The sequence below is a fragment of the Chiloscyllium punctatum genome, chromosome 5 (assembly GCF_047496795.1).
Source record: "Chiloscyllium punctatum isolate Juve2018m chromosome 5, sChiPun1.3, whole genome shotgun sequence".
Lineage (NCBI taxonomy): Eukaryota > Metazoa > Chordata > Chondrichthyes > Orectolobiformes > Hemiscylliidae > Chiloscyllium > Chiloscyllium punctatum.
This window is the reverse complement of record NC_092743.1, coordinates 68,989,072-69,016,091: the sequence shown is the minus strand read 5'-3', so window position 1 is coordinate 69,016,091 and position 27,020 is coordinate 68,989,072. Positions and strand designations below refer to the sequence as shown.

The following is a 27,020-nucleotide window of genomic DNA, read 5'->3' as shown; positions in this document are numbered from 1 at the left end:
AAACCTGGTCTGACTCCTGAGTAGCTATCAAAATTCCTCCATTCCAGTGACTATCCACAGCTGTCTACCCTATTCTCCTGCCAACTGCATGCTACATTCTCTCCTTGTCAAAAGAAGCTTTGGAGCTTCAAACATCTGAATACATCAGTTAGTGCTGTGAAGAAAGGGTGGATGCTTTGACCTCCAGTGTTGATCCTATGTTGGAAGACTTTCACAATAAGGTGCATTCCATGTTTCTCAAGGCTTGAGTCAGAATTTCACCAGAAACAGGATCAGGAGTGGCAATCTAACAGCAATTTGGTCCAAAACTATTGTGATGACCAGTTTCCAGATTACCTTGCTTGATGAAACTGAGAAAAACTACATAAATATTTTAAAATGGTTTAAAAGTTCAATATTTGTTCCTAATAAATAGGATTGTTGGGATGGCAGCTCTTTTGCAATGCCAGCCTGAAAATTGCTGTTTTGTTTCTAAGTAACATAGAAAATGGGCAGGAGTGTTTGCCAAAATTACAGCCCCCAAAATGTTGTGCTACCCATGACCTGTTGTGCACTTCTGAATGTTATGCAGTATTGACAAATTGGGTATAACAAACGAGGAAGTTGGTATTGTAAAGCTAATGATTTTGGTTAACTTTTGTAGTACCTGATTGCAAATTCTCCCGCATGTTGGAACTTGCAAAGTAAATACATTGAAACAAGTGGAAGTGTTGTTTTCAAACCATTGTGTTCAGGGTGTCAGTCAGCATTGAAGCTGCAATAAACAATTTTTTTTTTGTAATTTCTAATTTTTCCCTAAACTAAATTATTTTAGCCTAGATCCATACTGTGCAGTGCTTGAAATTACTAAGTTAAATCTGCATACCGTATGAGTGATGGAGCAGGAATTTGATCAGGGTGAAAGAAAAGTATGATTCACAACATGAGGTATCTTTTTTGATAGCCAATGTTTTCACCTATACATAGATCCTTTTTTCTACAAAATTTTAATGTTTGATATTTATATCACTTGAATCTACAAATAACCATCCCTTTTCAATGATAGGGGAGTCCAGCACACAGTCCAAAGTTTAAGGCTGAAGAATTTGCAACAATCTTCAGTGCCAAGAATCCATCTCGGCCTCCTCCAGAGATCCTAACGTCCCAGATACCAATTCAGTTCACTCCATGTGATGTCACAGAATGTTTGGAGGCATTGGATACTGCAAAGACTATAGCCTTAACAACATTCTGATAATAGTTGGGAAGACCTGTGCTCCTGGGCTTGCTGCACTGCTGGCCAAACTGTTCCAATGCAGCTATAATACCAGCATTTTGCAGACAATGTAGAAGCCTTTTTTTTTCTTTAATTAGCTCCTGGAATGTGGGCCTCAGAGGCTGGCCAGCATTTATTGAGGGTGGTGGTGGAGGGTTGTTTTATTGGAGTGGAGGCCTGTGATCAGCAGTGTTCCACAGGGATTGATACTAGGTCCACTTTTTGTTTATGATTTGTATGGGGATTTAGGAGGCATTGTTAGTAAGTTTGCAGATGAGCCCAAAATTGATGTCATAGTGGATAGTAAAGAATGTTATCTAAAATTACAAATAAATCTTGATCATTGTGGAATGACCAATGGAGTTTAATTTGGATAAATGAAGTATTGCATTTTAGTAATACAAACAAAGACCGAGCTTATCAATAGGACTCTGGATTTGTTGTAGAACAGAGAGACCTAGGGGTTCAGATATATAATTCTTTAAAATTTGAGTCACAGGTTGACAAGGTGGGTTTAGCAAGCTTACATTCATTGCTCTGACCATGGAGTATAGAAGCTGAGAAGTAATATTGAGAATGTACAGGATGTTGGTGAGGCCTCTGCTCCTGTGCAGTTCTGGCCTTTCTTTTATAGGAAGGATGTTATTAAGCTGGAGAGGGTTTAGGGAAGATTTACCAGAAAGTTGCCAGGAATGGAGGGTTTGAGGTATAAAAATAGTCTGGATAGGCTGGAACATTTTCCACTGTAGCCTAGAAGGTTGAGGGGTGGCCTTTTATTGAGGCTTATAAAATTGAGGGGCATAGCTAAAGTCAATGAAAAGGTTTTTTCTTAGGTGGGGGAGTTCAAAACTAGGGGGTATACTTTTAAGGTGAAAGGAGAAAGATTTAAAATAAGTTGCCCCTCAAGCCCTCTTTTATAAAATGCTTCATGTATGGAATGAACAGCTAGAGGAAGTGGTGGATGCACATGTAGTTACAACATTTAAAGATTCGGATAAATTAATGAATAGGAAAGCTTTGGACAGATATGGGCCATGGAAGGATGTTGTGAAACTTGAAAGGGTTCAGAAAAGATTTTACAAGGGTTTTGCCAGGGTTGGAGGATTTGAGCTATAGAGAGAGGCGCTGAGTAGGCTGGGGCTGTTTTCCCTGGAGCATCGGAGGCTGACCTGTAACCTTTATGGAGGTTTATAAAGTCATGAGGGGTGGGATGGGGGAGTTGAGATTTAGAGTGACAGGGGAAAGATATGAAAGGGACCTAAAGGGCAGCATTTTCATGCAGAGGCAGGTGTGTGAATGGAATGAACTGCTAGAGGAAGTGGTGGAGACTGGTACAACTACAGGATTTAAAAGGCAGCTGGATGGGTATTGGAATAGGAAGGGTTTAGAGGGATAAGGACCAAGTGCTGGCAAATGGGACTAGATTTGGTTTGGATATGGAGGATATTCATGGCATGGACGAGTTGGACTGAAGGGTCCGTCTCCATGCTGTACATCTCCATGATTCTATGACTCTATAACAGTCGGGAGGTGGGGTGAATTTAGTTTGGGAATGTGGTTGGCATGGACTGGTTGGACCTCACCTGAGGCATGGTGACCCTTGGGTTAAATGTAGACCAGCCCTATGATGGGGCTATGGTTTCTTCATTTATTCATAGAAGGCTGAGACTAATCCTCTTCATGGCAATTATTTTAAATAATTCATCAGGGTTCTGACCCAAAACATTGAGTTGCCTGCTCCTGTGATGCTGTCTGACCTGATGTGCCTTTCCAGCTCCACATTTTATCAACTTAGATTTCCATGAACTTCTCCAGTGCCTTGTTAGGACTTTTTTTTTTAAAATGTGCTTTGAGAAGACAATGGCAGATATGGCCACCTACTAAAACACTTTTCCAACTCCTCTTCCTCTTCTGCCTCCCACTATGAATTATGAGTCCTAGTCCATGCTGTCACTGCTCAATATTTGTATGCTGTAGGCTAAGAGCTATATTAACTATAGCATCTTTGAATGGTAGCAAGCACTCTGGCCAGAATGCTTGAAGCCAAAGCCAATCCTTTTATTTTTATTGACAGAACTACGGTAATTTAATTAATTGCACCAACTTTAAACAAGCTGAGAACCACCAAGCACTTCCACAGACTCAAATTACTCAATAACTAACCTTCAATAACCTCTAATACTAACTTGAAGCAAGATATAATTGTGGAATTTAAAGGAAAGAATATAATATCTGTGGAAGAGTCCAGCCTTCATAAACACTGGCTCATCAGCTTGGCAGAGATGGCCTGCAAGGTAAAGTTCATACCATATATCTGTGACTTTTCCCTGGGGGAAATTCTGTCAAGTTGACCAGAGATAAAAGGTATTTCAGATCTAGTATTGCACAGCAAGACTAGGTAATCAGTAATCTCATAGTAACAGATTACACAATTGAATTTCATATGAAGTTTGAAAGCAACACAGTCAGGCAAGTTTGGTTGAGGAAATAGACCAAAATGCATGGAGCTGATCAGTGGGAAGCATTTAAAGAAGCGATTCAAAATTTTCAAATTTAAATTTATTAAAATACAAAAATTTAACAAAAAAAAGCTATCTGTGCCTAAGAAAGTTAAAGATATTATGACATTTTTAAAAAAAGAACAAAAGATGGAGCAAAAAATAAAATGGTACATGAGGATTAGGAATGTTTGAGGCCAAAGAAAACCCAAAGTGTTGATAAGAATTGGAAAAATACAGAGTGAGTGTAATCTATCCAGGTAATGGGCTATAAAAATAACTTGTACATACATTTAAAGATGAGAACAGCTAAAGTCCCTGAAACAGATGCAGGAGAAATCACAGAAATGAGGAACTGGCAGAAACATTGAATAAATATTTTGTACTTGCCTTCATAAACAAATTACAGAGCAGAAAGAGGGCATAAACAAGGAACTAATGTGAATGAGGAAATTAAGGTAATTCGTAGAGGGGAGAAAAAAGGTACTGGAGAAGTTAGAGACTCAGTTCCCCATGACAGCTTTCATCCTCAGTATTTCTTAAAAAAAAGGTTGTTGCAGAGGAAATTGATATGCTACTTGTGACTTTTCAGCATTCCCCATATTCTAGAATGGTTTCATCAGAGTAGGAAGTTAGCAAATATAACCCTCTTCATTTCTCAAGTAACAGTGGATAAAATGAGGGCGTACAGGTCAGTTAACCTACCCTCAGTTGATGGGAAAATGCTAGAAACTCCTTTAAAGAAGTCTTATCAAAGAAAAATCTTAGTAACTTTGCACTTTGTCTAATCCTATGTTTTGCAAGAGGGAAATCAGGCTCAAACAGATGTAGAGTGTTTTTAAAGGATAAACTAATACTGTAAATAAAAGGACAAACCATTTGTACTTAGTGGAAGGCATATAATAGGATGATATGTGAAAGGACAGTATACAATTTATGGGCTCATGGAGTTGAAGTACATCATGGGATAAAAATTAAAAATTTCAAAAATACTTCACAATTTTAGGCCAACTATCTGCAACAGCCCATTCAAATGGCACGATGGCTCAGTGGTTAGCACTGCTGCCTCACAGCACCAGGGTCCCAGGTTTGATTCCAGTCTTGGGTGACTGTGTGGAGTTTGCACATTCTCCCCGTGTCTGCGTGGGTTTCCTCCCACAGTCCAAGGATGTGCAGGTTAGATGGATTGGCAATTGTCTGGGTGGGTTACTTTTCGGAGGGTCGGTGTGGGCTGGCTGGGCCCAAGGGCCTGTTTTCACACTGTAGGGAATCTAATCTAACCTGATCTAAATCAAATTATCTGTTCCAATTTGGATTTGCAAAGCCTGCGCTAGTTCAGTCAGATGATATTTTTATTTTAAATGCACTGCCCAACTCCAACTTTAATTCTCCTGCCAGCAATCTTATGTACAGTTATCAGCATTCAGTATTGGACATACTGGGTAAGAGAGAACGCAACACAAATTCACCAGCATGACTTCAGAGACTAAATGGCTAAATAGATCAGGGAGGCAAGCAAACTTCAAATTTCACTGTATGAGACCTCAGTGTAGACCAGCACTGAATTTATTGTTTTTTCCATTTGCTTTTCCCAAAACCGGTTCCAACCTAAGAGGCGATTTTATTTTCCCATGGGCAAAATACACTTGTGGCCAACACATCTTGGAGTGCAGGTTCATAGCTCCTTGAAAGTGGAGTTGCAGACAGTTAGGATAGTGAAGAATGCATTTGGTATGCTGTATTTTACTGGTCAGAGCACTGAGCGCAGGAGTTAGGAGGTTATGTTGCAGCTGTATAGGACATTGGTCAGGCCACTTTTGATTTACTGTGTGCGAGGATGTTGTGAAACTTGAAAGGGTTCAGAAAACATTTACAAGGGTGTTGCCAAGGTTGGAGGGTTTTAGCTATATGGAAAGACTGAATCAGCTGGTGCTTTTTTTTTTCACTGGAGTGTCAGAGACAGGGGTGACCTTTTTTTATAGAAGTTTATAAACTCATTTAGGGCCATGGATAAGGTAAATAGACAAGGATTTTCCCAGGGTGAGGGAGTCCAGAATTAGAGGTGTAGGTTTAAGGTGAGAGGGAAAGATTTAAAAGTGACCAAAGGGGCAACGTTTTCAAGCAGAAGGCTGGGCGTGTATGGAATGAACTGCCAGAGGAAGTGGTGCAGGCTGGTACAATTATAACATTTAAAAGGCGTCTGAATAAGTATATGAATAGGAAAGGTATCGAGGGATGCGGGTGAAGTGCTGGTAAATGGGACTAGATTAATTTAAGATATCTGCTTGGTGATATCTGGATGAGTTGAACTGAAGGGTCTGTTTCTGTGCTGTACATCTCTATGACTCTATCAGCACGATCCATTAAGGAATTAATGAATAATTCTTAGAAGTTACCTAGTTAGTCAGACATGCGCACACTAACAGAAAATGTAATTGTGCAAGAGATATAAATGTCACATTATTTCAAAATCCTATTGACACCTATACACTTTTAAATGTCTATCTTTTAATGCCATGAATCAAATGAAACTGGACTGCCCTCTAGAGGTTTACATACTGTAAATCTGCCCAAGCAAGTTTAAGTGCTAGGCACTTTTAAAAGTCCTGAGAACTGCCTCCATGCTTGTGGGGCTTCGAGTGAAAAAGGTAAGGTCATTGAGGCCATACCAGATTCCTGGCCAAAACAGAGATGATTAATGACCTCCATCAATCATTTCCAAGCACCATATTATTATGAAAGTGACAGGAATTGATTTTACACACAACTGACATAATAAGCCTTCTTTCAGTATATTTTGGTAGCGAAAATCACCAGGGCTTTTATGAGAAAGTGTTGCAACTTCAATGACAAGTTATTTGCACAATTTTTTTTTAAGCAAACTGTAAATTAGCATTATTTGTTGTGTAATATATTATTTGCTGTGAGTCCTGCCACATGCCCTTGCACCACCTCCAACTTAGTGGCCAGTCAATAATCAGTTGACACTGATCCTTGTGTGGGGAAGAATAATAAAGACCTTTCTATAATGTCTGTGAACTCTAACTGGATAAAGCTATCTTAATGATTGCAGTGAACTGTCCAAACCCTTAAATTCTAAAATTCCAAGTCTGGTTGAAATTGTTGATTTTCATCAAGTACCATACTTAACCTAAGCATTCCTGGGATAAAGATCAAATAAATTCACTAGAGTAGGCATATTCTCTAACTTTTTATTATTGGTGTTGTCAACAGGAAGCAAATACCCTGATGTAGTATAGAAATATACAAATATTAGTACAGACTAGAAATCCAAGCACAAAACATTGCTGATCAAAGCTTAGTATCAAGTTACATGTACGAAGAATGGCTACCTAAATGAAGAATGCTGTTGGTACTAATGGAATCTCTCAATTGATGAGAAATATACAAAAAGAAAAAAAATAATTGACGTATGTTTAATGATTGATTAAAATTTTTGGTAGTGAAAGTCATTGCATATCAACCTGTTACATTGCAAAAACACTTTACAAGAAAACGAGTCATGAAAATTTGAATGTTAAAATAAGAGATGCGGTCAAAAAGACAAGTACAGTTAAATTGGCAGTAGTTAATTTGAATCATTAAGAAAGCCACATCATGACCAACTTAAAGTAAGTGTTGGAGCATTGTTCAAGAAACCAGAATCAGCAATCTAAAGCAGAATTTACGCCTTTCGCCCTAGTTAATATTGCTTTTCGTAAACATTGCAATTTTATTGATTCTGACTTTCAACATCTGCAGTCCTTACTACCTCCAAGTTGCTAATGGAAATCTGCTACTTATTGCATACTGATCGGCAACAAATTTGTTTTTATAATTCTTTAATTATATTTCAATTCATATGAAATTCAATTTTGTTATGACCTCTTATTTCCAGTGGACCTGTTCTTGACAAGATAGTTGAGGGTTCTGAAGTACAGACAGAAAAGTGGAGATGAGACCACAACCAGATCAGCCATAATCTTATTGAAGGATGGAACAGGCCTGAAAAGCTGGATTCTGCTCCCAAGTCCTACATTCCTATGACAGCGTCCAAAAGCTTGGCCAAACTGTTAGGTTTTCAGGGATGTCCAAAGGAGCGGGAGTTTGAAATGTTTAGGGAGAAAATTCCAGAGTCAGCTGAAGGCATAGCCACCAAACTGTTAAAATCAGAGATGCTTAAAAGACCAGAATTAGATGATCACCGATAAATTCAAGACTGTACAGTTAAAGAAGTAGGAGGAGAGATTACAAAAATCAAAGAATCCTGGAGATCTACAGCACAGAAATAAGATCCTCCAGCCCACTGCATCCATGCCAGTCAACTATTGTATTCCCATTTTCCAGCAGGTGGCCCATTGTATGCGTTGGCATTGCAAGTGTACATCTGAATACCACTTTAATATTAAAGTGTTTCTGACTATACCACCCTTATGGGTAGAGAGTTCCAGATTCCCACCACCCTATAAGTGAAAAAGTTTTTCTCCTCTGTGCTCGAACATTCTACCCCTTACCTTTAAATGCCCCCGATCATTGATCCCTTCAAGTTTTTTCCTGTCTACCCTATCTATGCCCTTCAATTTTATGCATCTGTCAGGTCCCCTCTCACTCTCCTCTGCATGGAGGAAAATAGCCTCAATCTGTCCAATCTTCTTTCATAACTGAAACTCTCCAGCCCAAGCAACATCCGGTAAATTTTGTGTTCACCCTCTCCAGTACTATCAGATCCCTTTTTATAACGTGGATTCCAGAATTGCACACAACACTCTTAGCTGTGGCCTAACCGGCATTTTATGTGGTTCCATCTTAATCTCCTTGCTTTTAAACTCTGTGCCTCAACAGTAAGTGTACTGTATGCTGCCTTGACCACTTTATCTACCTATTCTGCTACCTTAAGGATCTGCTGTCAGTGTACATGTGCATCAAGGTCCTTCAGATCCTCAGTGCTTCTGAGGGTCCTACCATTCACTGTGTTTCCTTGCCTTGTTTGTCCTTACCAAATACATCACCTCACATTTATCTAGATTGAATTCCATTTGCTGCTCGTCAGTCCATCGATCCAACTATCTGTAGCCTTTTGTAGTCTTAAGATTAATCTTCACTACTTACCGAATCAATTTTTATATCAAGGAGTTTGCTGATCAACATTTCTACATTTAAGGCTAAGACATTTATATAAACCACAAATAACAAGGGCCCCAAAACTAACCCTGTGGCACTTCATTGGACACTGACTTCTAGTTTAAAAGCACACTGTAACCATCACCCTCTGTTTCCTGCCACGAAGCCAATTGTGGATCCAATTTGCCAATTTTTCTTGGATTCTATAGACTCTTTGCTTTCAGTCTTGGGATTTTATCAAAAGCCTTGAAGTCCAAGTAGACTATATCAAAGCATTCCCCTCTTGGACATACCTGGTCACTTGTTCGAAAAATTTAATCAAATTGGTCAGAAAAGACCGCCCCTTAACAAAACCATGCTGACTGAATTTCTAACTAATCCCAGCCTCTCTATTGCAGACTAATTCTGTCCCTTCGATTTGCTTCCAATAGTATCTGCATCACTGAGGTTAGATTGACTGGCCTGTAACAATACTGTTGTTTAATTCCTCAGCGTCACATTTATAAGTGTCACATACTAAATGTAACCCGAGAGAAGTATTTCTGTATGTATAGGAAGTTGGAACCTGTGGAAGAAAGATTTCTTCCACAGAAATAACTCTGGAATAGGAAAAGCGAAATTACAATGCTGAGGGTACACTACATGACTTGCAACAGCCACCGGGAGATATAGGAGAGAATATTTAGACAGATTTTGGAAAGATGTAAAAACAACAGAGCTGTTGTGGTGGGTGATTTTAACTTCCTATATATTGACTGGGACTCTCAAATTCTGTCCCATCAAAGCTCCTAGCATGAAGTAAGACCATTCAGGAGAGTTTTTTGAATGGTTCAACTGGACTGGTTTTTGGGAAATGAGCCTGGCCAGGTGAGTAAAGTTTCAGTGCGGAGCATTGTGGGAGTAGTGACCATAATACCATGAGTTTTAAGATACTCATGGATAGGGATAATAGCAGTCCTTGGATGAAGGTGTTAAATTGGGGGAAGAAAAATTAGGCAGAAACTGGAGAACTTTGATTGGAGGCGGCTGTTTGAGGGTAAATCCACATCGGACATGGAGTATTTCAAACAGTGGTGGATTGGAGTTCAGAAGTGGCACATATACCTGCGATAATGAAGGATAAGTATGGCAAGTTATATGAACCTTGGATGACCCAGGGATGTTATTTCTTTGGTCAGAAGGTAAAAGGAAGCATATATTTAAAAAGTCTAGGAGAATGGGAACTGATGAAGCTCTTAAAGTATATAAGCAAAGTAGGAAGGAACTTAAACAAGGAATTAGAAAGGCTAAAAGGGGTCCTGAAAAATCATTAGCAAACAGAATTAAGGAGAACTTCTTCGGAAGGTCAAGTACAGGTGCAAATTATACGGTAAATGGCCGAACCCTTAGGAGTATTGATGTGCAGTGGGATTCGGGTATACAGGTCCACAGATCACTGAAGGTGGCAGCACAGGTAGATAAGGTTGTAAAAAGGTTTATGGCGTGCTTGCCTTGACTGGAAGTGGCATTGAGTATAAGGATAGGCAATTTATGCTGCAGCTTTATAAGAACTTCAGTTAGGCCACACTTGAAATATTTCGTACAGTTCTGGTCACCATAGTACCAGAAGAATGTGGATGCTTTAGTGAGGGTACAGAGAAGGTTGCTTGGTATGGGGGATTTTAGCTATGAAGAAAGTTTGTGTAGACTGGGCTTGTTTTCACTAGAACACAGGAGGTTGAAGGGTGACCTGTTAGGAGTTTATAAGATTGTGAAAGGCATGGATGGATTGGAAAGTATGAGGCCTTTTCCCCAAACTGGAGGGTTAGTTACCAGGGGACACAGATTCAAAGTGTGAAGAAGGAAGTCTCTCAAAAAGGGTGGTGAGTGCCTGGAACATGCTACCAGAGGAGGTGGCGGAAACAGACACAATAGTAGCTTTCAGGAAGCACCTGAATATGAAGAGAATAGAGTACGGATTCTGGTAGTGAAGACCGTTTTAATATGGAAGGGTAAAATGTGTCAGCACAGGCTGGAGGGCCAAAGGGCTGTATTGTTCTCTGAATAATCAGTTCCCATTCGTGGCCATCATATAGCCATGTTCCAGTAATGGCACTTGTATCCTAAATGTTTTGCCTGCATTTGTACCTTTTTGACGTTGTCTTTTTAACATAATTTAACATACAAGATATGGTCAATGCTTAGCTTTGTTTTTCCCGCCTTCTATCTCCCTTGCCGATTTCTCTATTGCTTGTTGCCAGCTTGACTCTACACCCCTCCACTTTTGATTATCCCATAGTTTCCCATCTCGGTGTCAAGCTAGTTTAAAGTGCCAACTGCAGTAACAAATCCTCCTGGAGGACATCCATCCCAGTCCTGTTAAAATTAAACATGTCCCACCTACCCAGAATTAATTGCAATGCTTCAAAGTTTGATGCACTCCCTCTTGTGTTTGTTCTGCATTGGGAGCCCAAGGACTACATGGATAAGAAGTACCACAATTTAGACACGTACAGCAGAGAGGAAATGGGTTACCAGCAGACAGCTTAAGAAAACCAAGCAAGGAGTACTGGAGCTTGTCTCTATTGTGCTTGCTATTTGATATTAATTTTGGAAATTAGTAACTGTGGTTCTTCCAGTGAAGTGGTAGTGGTTTGGAATTCTCTTCCACAAATGGCAATTGATGCTCAATCTGTTGTTTATTTTAAATCTAAGACAGATGAATTCTATGAAGCAAAGTTATCGAGGGATATAGATACATGGCCACAGATCACCCATGATCTCATTGAACGGTGGTACAACTTAAGGGCCTGAATAGCCTTCCTATATGACACTCGTTCTTAGGCCATTCATTCAATCAGTCCTCCAGTTCTTCTGCTCGAAAGCACATCGTATTTGGAGTTATCCTTGCATTAGTGGTCCTGCCTTTTAATTTCCATTCTAACTCCCCGAATCTGCTTTTAGGACCTCATCCTCTTATTAATGCCATTAATTTTCTTTCTCTTCCTCAGAAGGAAGTCCTGCAGCTGCTCCTTGACATCCTCCTCCCAGGCATCAGGGATGTGACACACCATCCATGGGTCCTGTTTCATGCCGTAAAAACGCATGTCTAATATCCCGACTTTGAATACCCTCTCACTATTGACCTTTTGTGTTTTTGTTTTTCTGTCTACCCCTTGTATAGCTGAGATGATTGTGGTGCCATGAACTTGTCTCTGGCTGCACTTCCCTGAGGAACCGTCGCCTTTGTTTAATTTCCAAAACTGAATTCTGATTGGCAATCACAAGAGACTTGAAGCTGCTGTATGCTTACCTGACGTTCTGAGACTGTCTGGTAGTCACCTATTCCACCACAGTAGACTGTTCCATCTGTTGCTCAAGTTCTGAAACCTGGATTTCAGAATTGTGCAGCTGGTGACACTTCCTGTTGTCTGTTTGTTTGTCTGAGATATGTGGTATGTCAATGACTTCGCACTCATTGCATGCTGTACACCTTTTCCCGCTGATTTGCTGTCTCATAACTCTGAAAATTATTTGTTAGCCATAGAGAAAATATGAATTTACTTTCCTTTGCCAGCTCTTCTGTGATGGCAATTGCCTTGTTGCCATGGTTCCTCTCCTCACCTGCTTCTGTGATTCTGACTGCCTGACACAGGGTCCCCTCCTTTGTGCTGTCTGCTCTTCAATAAATTGTCTGAAACCTCTGATCTGCTCTGCACACTCTGGATTCCATGCAGTAGAGATACCAAGTGGGATTTAAATAGATCATTATTTAAATGGCCAATTGTCTTAGCAACCCACTTATGTGAAATCCAGATCATTCCCAAACTCACCCTGTTAACTTCAGAAATGGTGTGTTTGGAGGCAGGACTACAATTTATTTTAGGTGTCTGCTGTTTTCACCTGAGAGTATTTATTGCAGTGAAAATCTGGCCCTTTAACTTCAGGAGTCAATCCAACTCCCTCTTTGAAAGCTCAGTTAAATCCGCCACCAACGCTAATTGCGCAGTACTACGTAGATTCTAACTGTTTGCTACACTTACAAAATGTAATTATTCAAGTCAGAAAATGAGGAGGAAGAAAACTGAGAGAATGTGTTTTAACAAAACAAAACAACAATAGGTTGCAGTATGGAATGCAGCATATCTTGAGTTTTAGACTATTCAGTGAACACATGCGATATATGTCTATGTCTTGAATCTCTCTAGCTGAATCATTCAGCTGCAGTGCAAATTACCAGCACAACTTTCCGTAAGTTTGTTCCTCACTGTAGATAGACTTCTTAGAGTAACACAGGTCCAAAACAGGGTGCATGTGACAGATATTGTGCTGAGTAAGGGGAACTTGTATTTGAGAATGAGGATCTGCAGAAAAAAAGTCCTTTCTAATCTGTACACGACACATGCCTGTGAGGGTAGGGATAAAATAAATGTTAGAGGGGCAGCTAGAACGTGAATCATGGCACACAATTCAGTACAAATGTGAGGATGTGGGAGATCAAGTGTAATTCATGCAGTTGTTATAGGGAGTTCACTAATGAGCGGCTAGGATTGAGTGTGTAAGTTGTGTGATGAGATGCTTGTATGAAACAGGTGGTTTTAATAATAACTCAAAAGGAGATGGAAGGAATGAGGGTAGATTAACAGAAATTATACTTTAAACACTGCAGGTAAAGGAAAAATAAACAGATGTACAGTGATTAAACCATCACAGAATTAATGAGTAAAATGTTAACACTGAAAAACAGTTGAGGTTTCTCTCCCAAATAAATATTGTTTCCAACAACACTTGAGCATTAGGAGCAAAGGATATATTGCAATTGCATATGAACGTGGAGTGTGTGGCATGCTAGCTATCGCTAAAACATTGCTGCAAGACAGCCGGGACTCAAAACCAAATTTATCGACTGGACGTGCAGAAAAAAAATAGAGGGAGTGAATGAGTTCATTAAAGATGAAATTGTTTAATAATAGGAAAGGGATTCCAGGAATTTTTTTTTGAATAGTAGCAATAAACAGAAAAGGATCGAAAACTAGTGAGAGTTGTGTATAGGTTCTTTGATAGTAACTTTGAAGTTGTAGCACATGGAATTGCTGAGATTAGAGAAGCATACAGCAAAGGCAAGCTAGTTTTAATGAGAAATTTTAGTCTGTTTATCCAAATATATAAGCAATTTAATAGAACAAAAACAAAATTTACAGCCCAGGAACAGGCCCTGCGACCCTCGAAGCCTGTGCCGATCCAAATCCACTGTCTGAACCTATTGCCCAATTCCTAAACATCTATATCGCTCTGCTGTGCAGCTGCACATGTATCTGTCCAGACGTACCTTAAATTAATCTACCGTGCCTGCCACTACTACCTCTGCTGGCAGCGAATTCCAGACACCTACCACTCTCTGTGTAAAGTATCTTCTGCGCGTATCCATGTATCCCCCTTAAACTTTTCACCTCTCACTTTGAATGCATGACTTCTTGTTATTGAATCCCTCACCCTGGGAAAAATCTTATCTCTGTCCATCCTGTCTATACCCTTCATGATTTTGTAGATGTCAATCAGGACCTCCCTCAATCTCCTTTTTTTTAAATGAAAACAATCCTAACCTACTCAACTTCTCTTCCTAGCTAGCACCTTCCATATCAGGCAACATCCTCTCCAAAGCGTCTACATCCTTTTGGTAATATACTGTATACAGTATTCTAAATGAGCTGAACCTAAGTCTTGTACAGTTTTAACATGACCTACCAGCTCTTGTACTCAATACGTCTGATGAAGGCAAGCATACCATATGCCTCCTTGACCACACTATCCACCTGTGCAGCCACCTTCACAGTACAATGGACCTGAACTCCCAGATCTCTCTGCTCATCAACTTTTCCCAAGGCTCTTTTGTTTACACTATAATTCGCTCTAAAATTAGAACTTCCTCACATTTGCCTGGATTGAACTCCATCTTTCACTTCTCTGCCCAACTCTCCAGTCTATCTATATTCTCCTGTATTCTTTGAAGTAGCTTTCTGCTACTTCACCAACTTTTGTATCATTTGCAAAGTTACTGATCATACCAGCAATGCCTTCTTCCAGATCGTTTATGTATATTACAAACAACAGTGGCCCCAGCACTGATCCCTGTGGAACACCACTGGTCACCTTTCTCCATTTCAGGAAACTCTCTCTTCAATTATTACTCTCTGTCTCCTGTTGCTCAACCAGTTCTTTATCCACCTAGCTAGAACACCCTGCACACCATGTGACTTCACTTTCTCCATTAGTTTACCATGGGGAACCTCATCAAATGCCTTACTAAAGTCTATGTATATGACACCTACAGCCCTTCCTTTACTTATCAACTTGGTCACTTCCTCAAAGAATTCTATGAAGTTGGTAAGGCACGATCACCCCCGCACAAAACCATGTTGCCTATCACTGATAAGCCCATTCTTATCCAAATATAAATAGATTTTATCCCTCAGTACCTTCTCCAGCAGCTTTCCCACCTCCGATGTCAGGCTCACTGGTCTGTAGTTACCTGGAATATCCCTACTACACTCCTTGTACAGGGGGACAACTTGAGCAACCCTCCAATCCTCTGGCACTTCACCTGTGTTTAAGGATGCTACAAAGATATTTATCAGGGCCCGAGCTACTTCCCCCCTCGCCTCCCTCAGCAACCTGGGATAGATCCCATCCGGTCCTGGGGATATGTTCACCTTAATATCCTTTAGCCGATCCAACACCTCTTCCCTCCTTATGTCAACGTGATCCAGAGTAAACAAACTTTTATCTCTAATCTCAACATTCATCATGTCCCTCTCCTTGGTGAACACTGATTCAAAGTAATCATTGAGAATCTCACCCATTTTCTCAGGTTCGACACACAGCCTTCCTTCCTTCCTTATCCTTTAGTGGACCAACCCTTTCACTTGTTACTCTCTTGCTTCTTGTATATGAATAAAAGGCCTTGGGATTGTCCTTAGTTCTACTCGCTAAAGTTATTTCATGACCCCTGTTAGCTTGCTTGATTCCTCTTTTAAGATTGGTCCTACTCTCCCGATACTCCTTTTTGTTCTTAGCTGTCTGGACCTGATGTATGCTTCCCTTTTCCTCTTGGCTACTTGCACGATTTCTCCTGTCATCCACGGTTCATGAGTCTTGCCTTTCCTATCCTTTGTTTACAAAGGGGCATGCCTATCCTGCACTACCTTCAACCTGTATTTGAAAGTCTTCCATGTATCAAATGTTATGTCAGAATAGCAGTGAATTTTTTGAATGTATCCATCGAGAGTGTTTTGTTCTGACCAGCTTTATGCAATATTCTCAGCTGATCGATCATCCACATAAACTGTTATGTTATAAAATTTACATTGTTGATTTTTAAATTTATAAATGTTATTATTTTGAAGGTGTTCCTTTTTTTTCATTGAAATCAATGCTTTGCACATTTTTCAGGGTGAGGTTCAAATAATCTTATCAATTTTAAAAGATTGATGTTACCAAGCCTAGGAAGCAAGTGAAAGCAGTTAGAAAATGTTTTTCTTTCTATATTAGGCTGAAAGGAAAATGGACTATGCAACTTGGTATTAAAGTTTACATGTGTGCCATTAATTTCTTGAGTTGGTTTGTGCAACTTTGAAATTAAAGCTTAGCTGTCGTTTTTGTCGTTTTTGCCATTATAAGGAGGTCTTGAATCAGCTTCTACATGAGTGCTAACGAGAGTGACATTTACCTTGCCACCAGCTTTCTTAACCCCCCAGCTGCTTATATGCTGTCAATTTGGATTTTAAACATTGTTTTAGATAAGCAACATTTTCCTGCAGCTGGATGTTGGGAAGATGCTATCCTATTCAACCACCATTACATTACCTTAACAATAACATCTGAATCACTCACAGGTGCCCCACAAAATCTCAAAATTTGACTCTGTCAAACCTCTGTCTGTCATTTATGTTGCACCAAGACCTTTTTTTTTTGTGTTTTAAGGTATCATATTTGCTGATCTACACTTGCATTACTACCTGCTACTAAATCCTCAAGCTCCCCTTGCTTATTCCTTCAATCTCAGTTTAGCTGTTTCCTTCACATGTTCAATATATGTTAGTCCACAACAGGCGAGAAGCGATTTCAAAGAAGGATCTTGTAGAACAGAAGAGAGGATGCTAAAAATATGTTCTTGTGTAAGAAGTTTTAACCCAATTCAAACTGTTGTAACTTGCAAGTATTTAGTTGCAGAGTTAAATTGCATGAATTGTAATTGTCTTTTGCAGGTTTCTACACATTGCATTCTGTTGCAGCACTGTGATGTCCTAAGGCCTTCATATCTAGGCTTGTGAAGAGATACACTATTGTCATCGGCCGCTTACGCATTATCCAGCGAACTCAATGTTCTAACATTTTGTGGATCTGATCTGATTTCCCAACACGTGGAGTCATGGGTGGAGCTGTGAGTGCTGGTGAAGACAATGATGATTTAATTGATAACTTAAAAGAGGCTCAGTACATTCGTACTGAGAGAGTAGAACGTGCCTTCAGGGCCATTGATCGTGCAGATTATTATTTGGAGGGATATAGGGACAATGCTTACAAGGACCTCGCTTGGAAGCATGGCAATATACACCTATCAGCACCTTGTATTTACTCTGAAGTTATGGAAGCACTGAAACTTCAACCAGGATTGTCTTTCCTGAACCTTGGCAGTGGCACTGGATATTTGAGTACAATGGTGGGCTTAATTTTAGGTAATTCAATTTTAACTTTTTCAGTTTGTTTTAAAATTTAACTTCCAAATTGTCATTGTGGAAAGTTGTCCAGAAATATTAAGGTGGTAAGCAATGATTTATTATGAAATCTAATGCACCATCACTCAGGTTAACCTTTTTATTAGTCTTTTATTTTTAGAAAATGTTGGTGGGCTAGACGTCCATTCTGTATTCTGCATTATCAACACATAAGACTTCTGTTTGCCTATAATCAAAGGTTCTGTCTATATCTCAGCCCACATCTGCCCAACTATAGAGGTGATGTGGTTGTCAGAGTGGTATGCAATGGTCTAACTCTTTTTTTTGTATTTAACACTGTTTTGTTGCGACCCTCACCTATATTTAAAGCATCAATGAAAAATCACTTTTGGTGGCACAGTGGCTCAGTAGTTAGCACTGCTGCCTCACTGGTTCGATTCCAGCCTGGGGCAACTGTCTGTCTGTGTGGAGTTTGCCCATTCTCCCAGTGTCTGCATGTCCCCAGTTTGCTCCCACAATCCACAGATGTGCAGGTTAGTTGAATTGGCAATGCCACATTGCCCATAGTGTTCAGGGATGTGTAGGTTAGGTGCATCAATCAGGGAAACATATAGGATAATAGAGTAGGGGAATAGGTCTGGTTGGGTTACTCTTCGGAGGGTCGGTATGGATTTGTTGAGCTGAAGGGCCTGTTTCCACACTGCAGAGATTCTATGATTTTGCTTTGCAGTTCTTTATACTTTTAAGTGCTAAAGTAGAGAACTTGCACCACCTGCTGGTGCATTGAGTGGGATATCCATGATATCCTGGAATGCTACCACCCCTCCCCCACTTCTTCAGGATTCTGGGGCAGTGTGTTCTTCACCAAAAAACAATATTTTAAAAATGCCTTTGTTTAAAAAAGAATTGGTGGGAACTGAAGAATTTTGAAGCAAATTTAAGAAAGTCGTCATAATAAATTGATGAAGAATATATTTTGGGTGCAGTGTATGAGCAATTGTGAGACAAGGGATAGATGGGTAACTTTGGACCCATGGTTCCTAACTAGATGGGGTTTCCTTGCCTGATCTGGATTTTATAGAATATTTAATCATTATTAGTTGCTTTGATTGGACAGCAACTATTTTCTTCTCATACAAATACTGAGGTAGTAGAAGGATAAACTGCTGTAATCTTTTGCCGAGCAATTTCTGTATTAACAGTTGTGCAGTAGTCTAGTTATTTCATGTATAGAAAACTCAGTTTATGCACATTATAAGTTTTATAATACTCACTGATCTGTATATTGTTGGTTCTATTATAGATATATAGAGTTTTGTGTTAAAGTCTTGGTGGGTTGGCAGAGTATAATTTCATAATGTTAGTCAGTTAATATACCTTCCATTTAAATTAAGCAGAATTTGCTGTGTCCTGCTTCTATAATTAAGGGGTTTGCTTTTACCAGTCTCTCTATGAAACTGTTTGGATGTAACTATTGACCTATGGTGTTCATCTCACAGTAACCATGCAAGTCTTTTCAATGTAATTACAACAGGGGAAAGAATAATGGCCGCTATGGAAAAATAACATTGAAGTATATACAGGAAATACTGGAACTAGTTAGATGTCAGGCAAGCATTTTTTTAATGTGAATAATATTGTCCTGATTTTTAAAAAAAAAGTTTTGATACTATTATGAAAATTCTGACTATTAAATATACTTTAATGGGCATTAATTGCATTTTTGCAACTTGTACTTTAGGCTGCTTTTTGACATTTTCATTCTGCTAAAAGGTACGAAAAATGTGTTTTTCAAAGCTTTATTTTCAATGTAAAATTAATTGCATTTTGAAATGAGTAATTGTGAAATATGTGAAGATGATAGCATAACAGTAATAACTAGTCATTAACAGAAGTAGCAATGCTGCAATGTCTAAGATTTTATTTCCTCCTGATATTTACACTGACAACAAATGGTGCAGCTAGAAATCTAAAATGCTTTTATGCCTTGCTTAAAATATTTGGCACTTGTTTTGAAGTTTAGTTCTGGTTTAATGAGTTTGTCAAAATGAAAGACCATTATCTCTACCTCTCTAACATCACTCAACGTCTCCCTTCCTCTGCAAAACTGTGGGCGGCACAGTGACACAGTGGTTAGCACTGTTGCCTCACAGCGCCAGAGACCCGGGTTCAATTCCCGCCTCAGGCGACTGACTGTGTGGAGTTTGCACGTCCTCCCCGTGTCTGCGTGGGTTTCCTCCGGGTGCTCCGGTTTCCTCCCACAGTCCAAAGATGTGCAGGTCAGGTAAATTGGCCATGCTAAATTGCCTTAGTGTTAGGTAGGGGGTAAATGTAGAGATATGGGTGGGTTGCACTTCGGCAGGGCGGTGTGGACTTGTTGGGCCGAAGGGCCTGTTTCCACACTGTAAGTAATCTAATCTAATCTAAAAAAATGTCATTGTAGTATCATCTATTTCTGAAACCTTCATCCATAGCTTCATTGCGTCTAGACTTCCGTATTTTGAAAACAGACTCCCGGTTGATCACCCCCAATTCTGCCTTTCATTGGTTTGAGGCCATACAAAATTCTGTCTGCATCCAAACAGTGTGCTTGGACTTGTCTGGCTCCCAGTCAAATAGCATTTTGATTTTAAGAATTGTCATCCTTGTACTTAAATTCTTTTATGGTCTGGACCTTATCTGTGCAATCATCTCCAACCCCTCAGCCCTCTGCAATGTCTTTAATTCTGTCATGCAGTAATTACAATTTGGAATATACTTTAATGATTTAAGTTGTCTTGGCCCGAAGTTCTGGAATTCCCTGCTTGCGCCTTTCTGCCTTACTCACCCTTTTTTAAAATTCCTACTTTTACCTTCGAGCTTAGTCAGAGAGGTCTGTGTTTGAATCTCTGACCTAATACTTCCTTTATGTAATTTTGTACCAGGCTCTGTTTTATAATGCTGTTATGGAGCACCTTTGGATTGTATTTTTAAAAATCTATATAAATCCAAATTTTGTCCAAAGAGAGATGGATTAGTGCATCATAGCATTTAAAAGGTTTTAAATTGAACGTAGATAATATATTTGCAAAAAAGCACATTATTCCAAGTGAATTTCTTCAGTGGGATAAAGATGAACTTATTTGGTTTGAGTGAAGTATTTAGAGTTTGGGTTGCATTCGATTTTTTTCAACCATTTGCTTGTTGATTGGGTAAATTCTGTTTTTGCCCCTTAAAAGCTAGTTAACAATACAAAACAATTCTGTGCAAAATATACTTCTTACTTCTAGCCTGTGTGGCTGAAATTATTTATTGTGTAATTGGTTACACGTAGGGGTGACAGAGGTCTCTTCAGAATCACCTTGTGTAATGAAAGTCACTCTTTTTCAGACAAATTTATTTGAGAATAGAGTTATTCATTCTTTAGGAGAAAGTGAGGACTGCAGATGCAGATCCTGAAGAAGGGTTCATGCCCAAAACGTCGATTCTCTTTCTCCTTGGATGCTGCCTGACCTGCGCTTTTCCAGCTACACATTTTCAGCTCTTATTCATTCTTTACCCAATTTTCTTTCTTAGAGTTTCTTGTGACCACTGTGTTATACTCTGAACTTTTGAGTTTTTGATTTGTATTAGATTACCAATGGTTGTTTATAAGGTTAACCAAGACTTTTGACTGGAAGCTTTCTGAGTATAGTGAATGCTTTAAATTACACTGAAGTTTGGTGCTGCTTTCAGAAGAAAGATATTTTTTAATTTCCTTGTGGCTTAGTTCAGGTTCTATGAAGAAAGAGACTGGGCGTTTAGAGCCACTGCCAGGTTTTTTACCTTCTGGTTTTCATTGTGATTTTCTTGAGCCTTTTTCCTTTCCCCCTGTCCTAAACCACTGCTTTGTTTCAATTTTCAGAAGTGCTTACTTTCCTCTAATAATAACTACAGGTAGCTTTAGCTGATGAGAGCAACTTAGATGTTATTGGAACAGTACCTACAGTGATTCTGTGATTTGTTTTTAAGTATAACAGCTATTGACCTTCTAGTTTACTCTCAACTTTCCTTTTGGTGTTGCATCTATCTTAGTAATATCAGGAAGAAACCAAGCAGGACCAACTGAGGATTTTAAAGATACCTAATATGTCATGTAGAACCTACAGCAGAGTTATCTCGGATTTGCAATCCACTTCCACTGATCTCCTGTATTCTAGGAGCGCTTAAAGTTGATGCAACTCTAAATTTCTATTCAAGTAGCTTGAACAAGGCTCGTGAAATTAATAATATGGTTTTTCATACTGAATTTCCCTGTGTTTGTGGTGCCAGATTAGCTAGTGTATCAGTTCATGTGAATGCATGTTATTTGAAAAACATACTGTAAAAATGCTTATCTTATCAGCATTGCACCAGTATGACTGCAAAGAAGATGATTAACAGGGTGGGGGCAAGCACGTAGCCCGACTTCATACCACTACAAATGTTGAAGGCCTCCGAAGAAAAGCCATCAACCTGAACGATACCCTTCATATCTATGTGGAATAACTGAACTATGCTGAGGAACCTCGGGGGCAACCAAGCCTAGTGAGGATTTTGAAGAGGCAATTTCTGCTCACAAGGCCGAAGGCCTCCATAAAGGCAATGAAGGTGACGTAGCCTGGTTGTCTTTGCTCTCTGCGTTTCTCTTGTAGCTATCGAAGGGAGAAGTTCATGTCTATTATGGAGCATTCTGAACTGACACTGCACTGCGATGCTGAATATACCCTTTCGGTGATTTTCTGCAGTCTGTTCAGGACCACGCTGGTGAAGATCTTCTCAACGATGCTCAGCAAAGAAATTCCCCTGTAGTTGTTACAGTCGCTTCTGTCCCCTTGGTTCTTTAATAGGGTGACAATGTTGTAGTCTCTCATGTCTTGTCTTGTGGCACTCCTTGTTCTTCCGAGCACTGGCACAATAGTTCATGCAAGTGGTTTAGTAGGTTGCCCTTTGTGCACTTGATGACCTCCTGGTAGAATGTCATCCAATCCTGGCTGGCTATTGCTTTGCTCAGCTCTTCGGCAGTTGGCAGTGCATCCAGTTCCTCCATGACAGGCAGGCATTCCACAGCATCTAGTGTGCTGTGCAAGAAGCTGTTTTCTTTAGAGTAGAGTTCAGAGTAATGCTCCACCCACCCCTCCAAGAGGTGGGAGGTCATTTCAAGCGATCGCTCATGCTGGAGGCTGGAATTACGCAGAGGTCTGAAAAGAGGAGAAGAGACGCTGAGGCTTGCTGCTTAAGAAAAGCACACACGCTGAAAAAGCAGCACCAAGCCAACACTGGAGAACAGCGCCTTCAAGTGCCGTTGCTGTAGCTGAGACTGACACTCCCATGTGGGCCTCAACAGCCACAACAGGTACTGCTGTACCAACAAAGATCGAAGCAAGACTTCCTATATGCAGATCCATTGTCTTGTGAGACTAACAAATGCACCACCAATCTGCATTGTTCACAACTCAATGGTGAACTTAAAAAGCAAAAGGCTCAGTGGTTAGCACTACTGCCTCACAGCGCAAGGGATGTGGGTTTGATTCTAATAAAAAGCTAATTACTGCGGATATTGGAATCTGAAACCAAAAGAGAAAATGCTGGAAAATCTCAGCAGGTCTGGCAGCATCTGTAAGGAGAGAAAAGAGCTGACATTTTGAGTCTAACTGACCCTTTGTCAAAGCTTTGACAAAGGATCAGTTAGACTCAAAACGTCAGCTCTTTTCTCTCCTTACAGATGCTGCCAGACCTGCTGAGATTTTCCAGCATTTTATCTTCTGGTTTGATTCTAGCCTAGGTCAACTGTCTGTGTCGCGTTTACACTTTCTCCCCGTGTCTGAATGGGTTTCCTCCCACAGTCCAACTGTGTGCAGGTTAGGTAAATTGGCCATAGTGTTCAGGGTTGTGTGGGTTAAGTGCATTAGTCAGAGGAAATGTAGAGCAATAGAGTAGGGTCTGGGTGGATACTCTTTTTGGAGGGTCAGTATGGACTTGTTGAGCCAAATGGCCTGTTTCCACACTGTAGGGATGCTATGGTTACTTTACATGAGATCCCTGCTATGCCAATGGCTTCTGATGACTCTAGTTACCCAAACATCCTTGGGTTTTAATGTACAGTGTAGTTCACACTATCAACCAGATTGTGATACCGATTCCAAGGAAGATTTTTGGAATGTTTTGATTTAACCACTGGAAGGTCTCTATTACATAATTAATCTTCACTTCACAATGTCAATAGTACATCCAAAAAAACTTGTTCACTTAGTTTCTGCATTGGTGACAACCTGGATTTGGTGCTCTTACAGCTTTCTAATGCTATGTGGAAGCAATTAGCAGCTAACTGAGGCAACATTTTCTGAGTGTAATTAAAGATATCTGTGACAAAAGTTTTAACACAGCTTTGTGTTCTTGAGCAATTAAGCATGTGCATCATTTTAAATGTATATGCATGTTTATTCTATTAATCAATTGGAACAAATGTGACTAGATGAAGATATTACTTTAGTACAGCAAGTACAGTTAAATATTTATATATTTATAGAAATGTTTCTATAAATAGTCACATATTCCTCTTGTGCATACCCTTGCCTACTATGTTGCCTTTAGCATCAACCTTTGGCACTTACTCCAATACGAAACCTATTCTTGTAGGCTGCCGTGTTTCTGGTTGAAGTATTACAACCTTATATCTCCGAGATTAAGGCAAGCCTCATCTTTTAAACTCAGAAGTACCAGCTGTCAACTGCAGCCCTCTCAATGCCAACCTATTGCTTACTGAATTCTGTTTGCTACAGAAGGGCTAGCATGAGAGTACACTGTCATCATCCTTATTTCTGCCATTCCACTAAGGCTGAGGATATTGATCTTGGCTATTTTCAGGTTTAACCAGGAGCATAGGTAAGCTACTCATTTTCTCTAGAATCTTTTGGTTATCAATGTCAAGATTGATTTGTACTTCTACTCCATCTGTCTGCCACATTGCCCAATACTATGACTGAGAAAACATCTCTCTGATCTCAATCGTGAAATTTTGAATTGATGTAAAGCCTTTTGGAGGAAGAGCTTTCCGATTCCACTAGTCTTTGCTAGTGCAGTATAAAGTATACTTCTGTTTCAGAATTGGTCGCCGTTTCTCAAAGTATTTAAACTTTTTCCTACTGCGCTAGCTGTGATTTTCCTGTCTTGCCTGACATTCTTGGAGTGGCCCAGAATGTGGTGATCTTATTAATATACATTTTAGAACTGTTGGTTCCAGGACAAACCATGACCTCAACTTGGGTTTTGTCTTGGCTTGAGGGAATAGTGTGTTGGAAATCAAGCCCCTCCTAACCCATGAGCTGTTGCCAGTGTCAAAAATGACATTTAATCTCTGGGATGGTTTATGTCCAGCAGTGACCAATATTGAAGATAAAAGACACTCACTCATTCAAACCTAGTTATAATCCATGAATAAGAATCAAAAGAAAAGTTAAAGGATAGGTTTGTTGGAATAAATGTGGCTAAAAACATATTGTTAATTACTAATATGTAAACTTAACTGCACACCTTTTAAAGCTATATATGCGCACATTCATTCACAAATAGGGCAGACAAGAAAAGGGTGTTACTTTAAGAATTCTGAGTGCAAAATATAAGTAAAATGTCACAAAGTCTGTCGATCAGTGTCCAAACCAAAATAAGTGAGAGTAAGTGACTTTCACAGTTTTATTTTGGATTTTGGCAATGATACCATTCTTTTGTCAGCTGCAGGGATTTTCAATTTCGTAGCTAGTCAGTTGGAGTTAGGTTTGAGTTAGAGGGTTTCTATTCTTTTTATGAAATACTTGAAATTCTTCCACCCAGGCAGGGAGAGAGAGAGTGATCTTGCTTTTCTGTCAGGCGTAAAAGTCTTAGTCTGAGCTGCTCTTTGTGTCTCTTCTCAGTTCAGACTGCCACTTAAAATAATCCACAAACTGTTGCTGGGAGGTGGGGGGGGGGGGGTGGGGTGAGAGGAGCGGTGTAGTGGATGCGCAGTTAGTTACTGTTGATGTTGTAGTTGAATAGTTGATTTTAAGATTCTTAGTTTCGCAGGTCGGTTGCGATTTTGATATTCTTATTCCTTTGACCATGACTGAATTCCAGTATTTAGAGAGAGAGTCCTTTTTTTTTTATCCTCTTCGTTTTATCAGGCTTGCTAGCTGGTTGACTTGTAGTGGTCTGAATAAGAGAATCCCTTTACCTGCAACATATGGGTGATTGGAGGATTATTCTTTAACTGTGACCTTCACAGCATACTAACACTTGAACCCAGGCTGCCGTACACAGCTATGTTATCCCACTTGTCTAATAAGTGCACTCCAGTAGAATTGAACTGGCTTTTTTAACCCCTGCCCTTTGTGTACTCCACAAAGAAAAAACACATGGAATTTGTGAAGATTGGGATGGAATATGCAAGGAGTGGCTTGCTGTTTCATGTCATCAGTTCATTGTTATTTTTATATGCACAAGATCTCATAATCCAGTCTGCTTTGACTTAAGTCTTTATCCTTTTGAAGGATTATTGTTTGACGTTCCCTTTGCATCTTTGTGAGACATTTATGGGTCTGTCTCTCCATGTAGCCACGTAATTTCCATTTTTGGCTTTATCAGCCCCTGCTGAAAAATGTGTTGCTGGAAAAGCGCAGCAGGTCAGGCAGCATCCAAGGAGCAGGAGAATCGGCGTTTCGGGCATAAGCCCTTCTTCAGGAATGAGAAGGGTGTGCCAAGCAGGCTAAGATAAAAGGAAGGGAGGAGGGAACTTGGGGGAGGGGCATTGGGAATGCGATAGGTGGAAGGAGGTTAAGGTGAGGGTGATAGGCTGGAGAGGGGGTGGGGGCGGAGAGGTCGAGAAGAACATCGTAGGTCAAGAAGGCAGTGCTGAGTCCGAGGGTTGGGACTGAGATAAGGTGGGGGGAGGGGAAATGAGAAATCTGCATTCATCCCTTGTGGTTGGAGGGCTCCTAGCCGGAAGATGAGATGCTCTTCCTCCAGTCGTCATGTTGCCATGGTCTAGTGATTGAGGAGGCCAAGGACCTGCATGTCCTTGGTGGAGTGGGAGGGGGGAGTTGAAGTGTTGAGCCACGGGTCGGTTGGTGTGGGTGTCCCAGAGGTGTTCTGAAATGTTTCACAAGTAGGCGGCCTGTCTCCCCAATGTCGAGGAGGCCACATCGGGTGCAGCAGATGCAGTAAATGATGTGTGTGGAAGTGCAGGTGAATTTGTGACGGATATGGAAGAATCCCTTGGGGCTTTGGAGGGAAGTGAGGGGGGAGGTGTGGGCACAAGTTTTGCATTTCTTGCAAGGTGCCGGGAGTGAAGGTTGGCTTGGTGGGGGGTGTGGACCTGATGAGGGAGTCGCGAAGGGAGTGGTCTTTTCGGAACGCTGATAGGGGAGGGAAATATATCCTTGATGGTGGGGTCTCTTTGGAGCT

The 27,020-nt window shown here is 40.2% G+C and overlaps 1 protein-coding gene across 3 annotated transcripts in view; it reads left to right on the top strand.

Moving 5' to 3' along the window:
- pcmtd1 (protein-L-isoaspartate (D-aspartate) O-methyltransferase domain containing 1) overlaps window positions 1-27,020 on the top strand; it is an 83,735-nt gene that overhangs the window by 16,645 nt on the left and 40,070 nt on the right. For all 3 annotated transcript variants that reach the window (XM_072570509.1, XM_072570510.1, XM_072570511.1), the window contains one exon: window positions 17,118-17,588. In XM_072570509.1, the coding sequence (XP_072426610.1) occupies window positions 17,282-17,588 (307 nt within the window). In that variant the 5' untranslated portion in view covers window positions 17,118-17,281. The remainder of the gene's footprint in view (window positions 1-17,117; window positions 17,589-27,020) is intronic.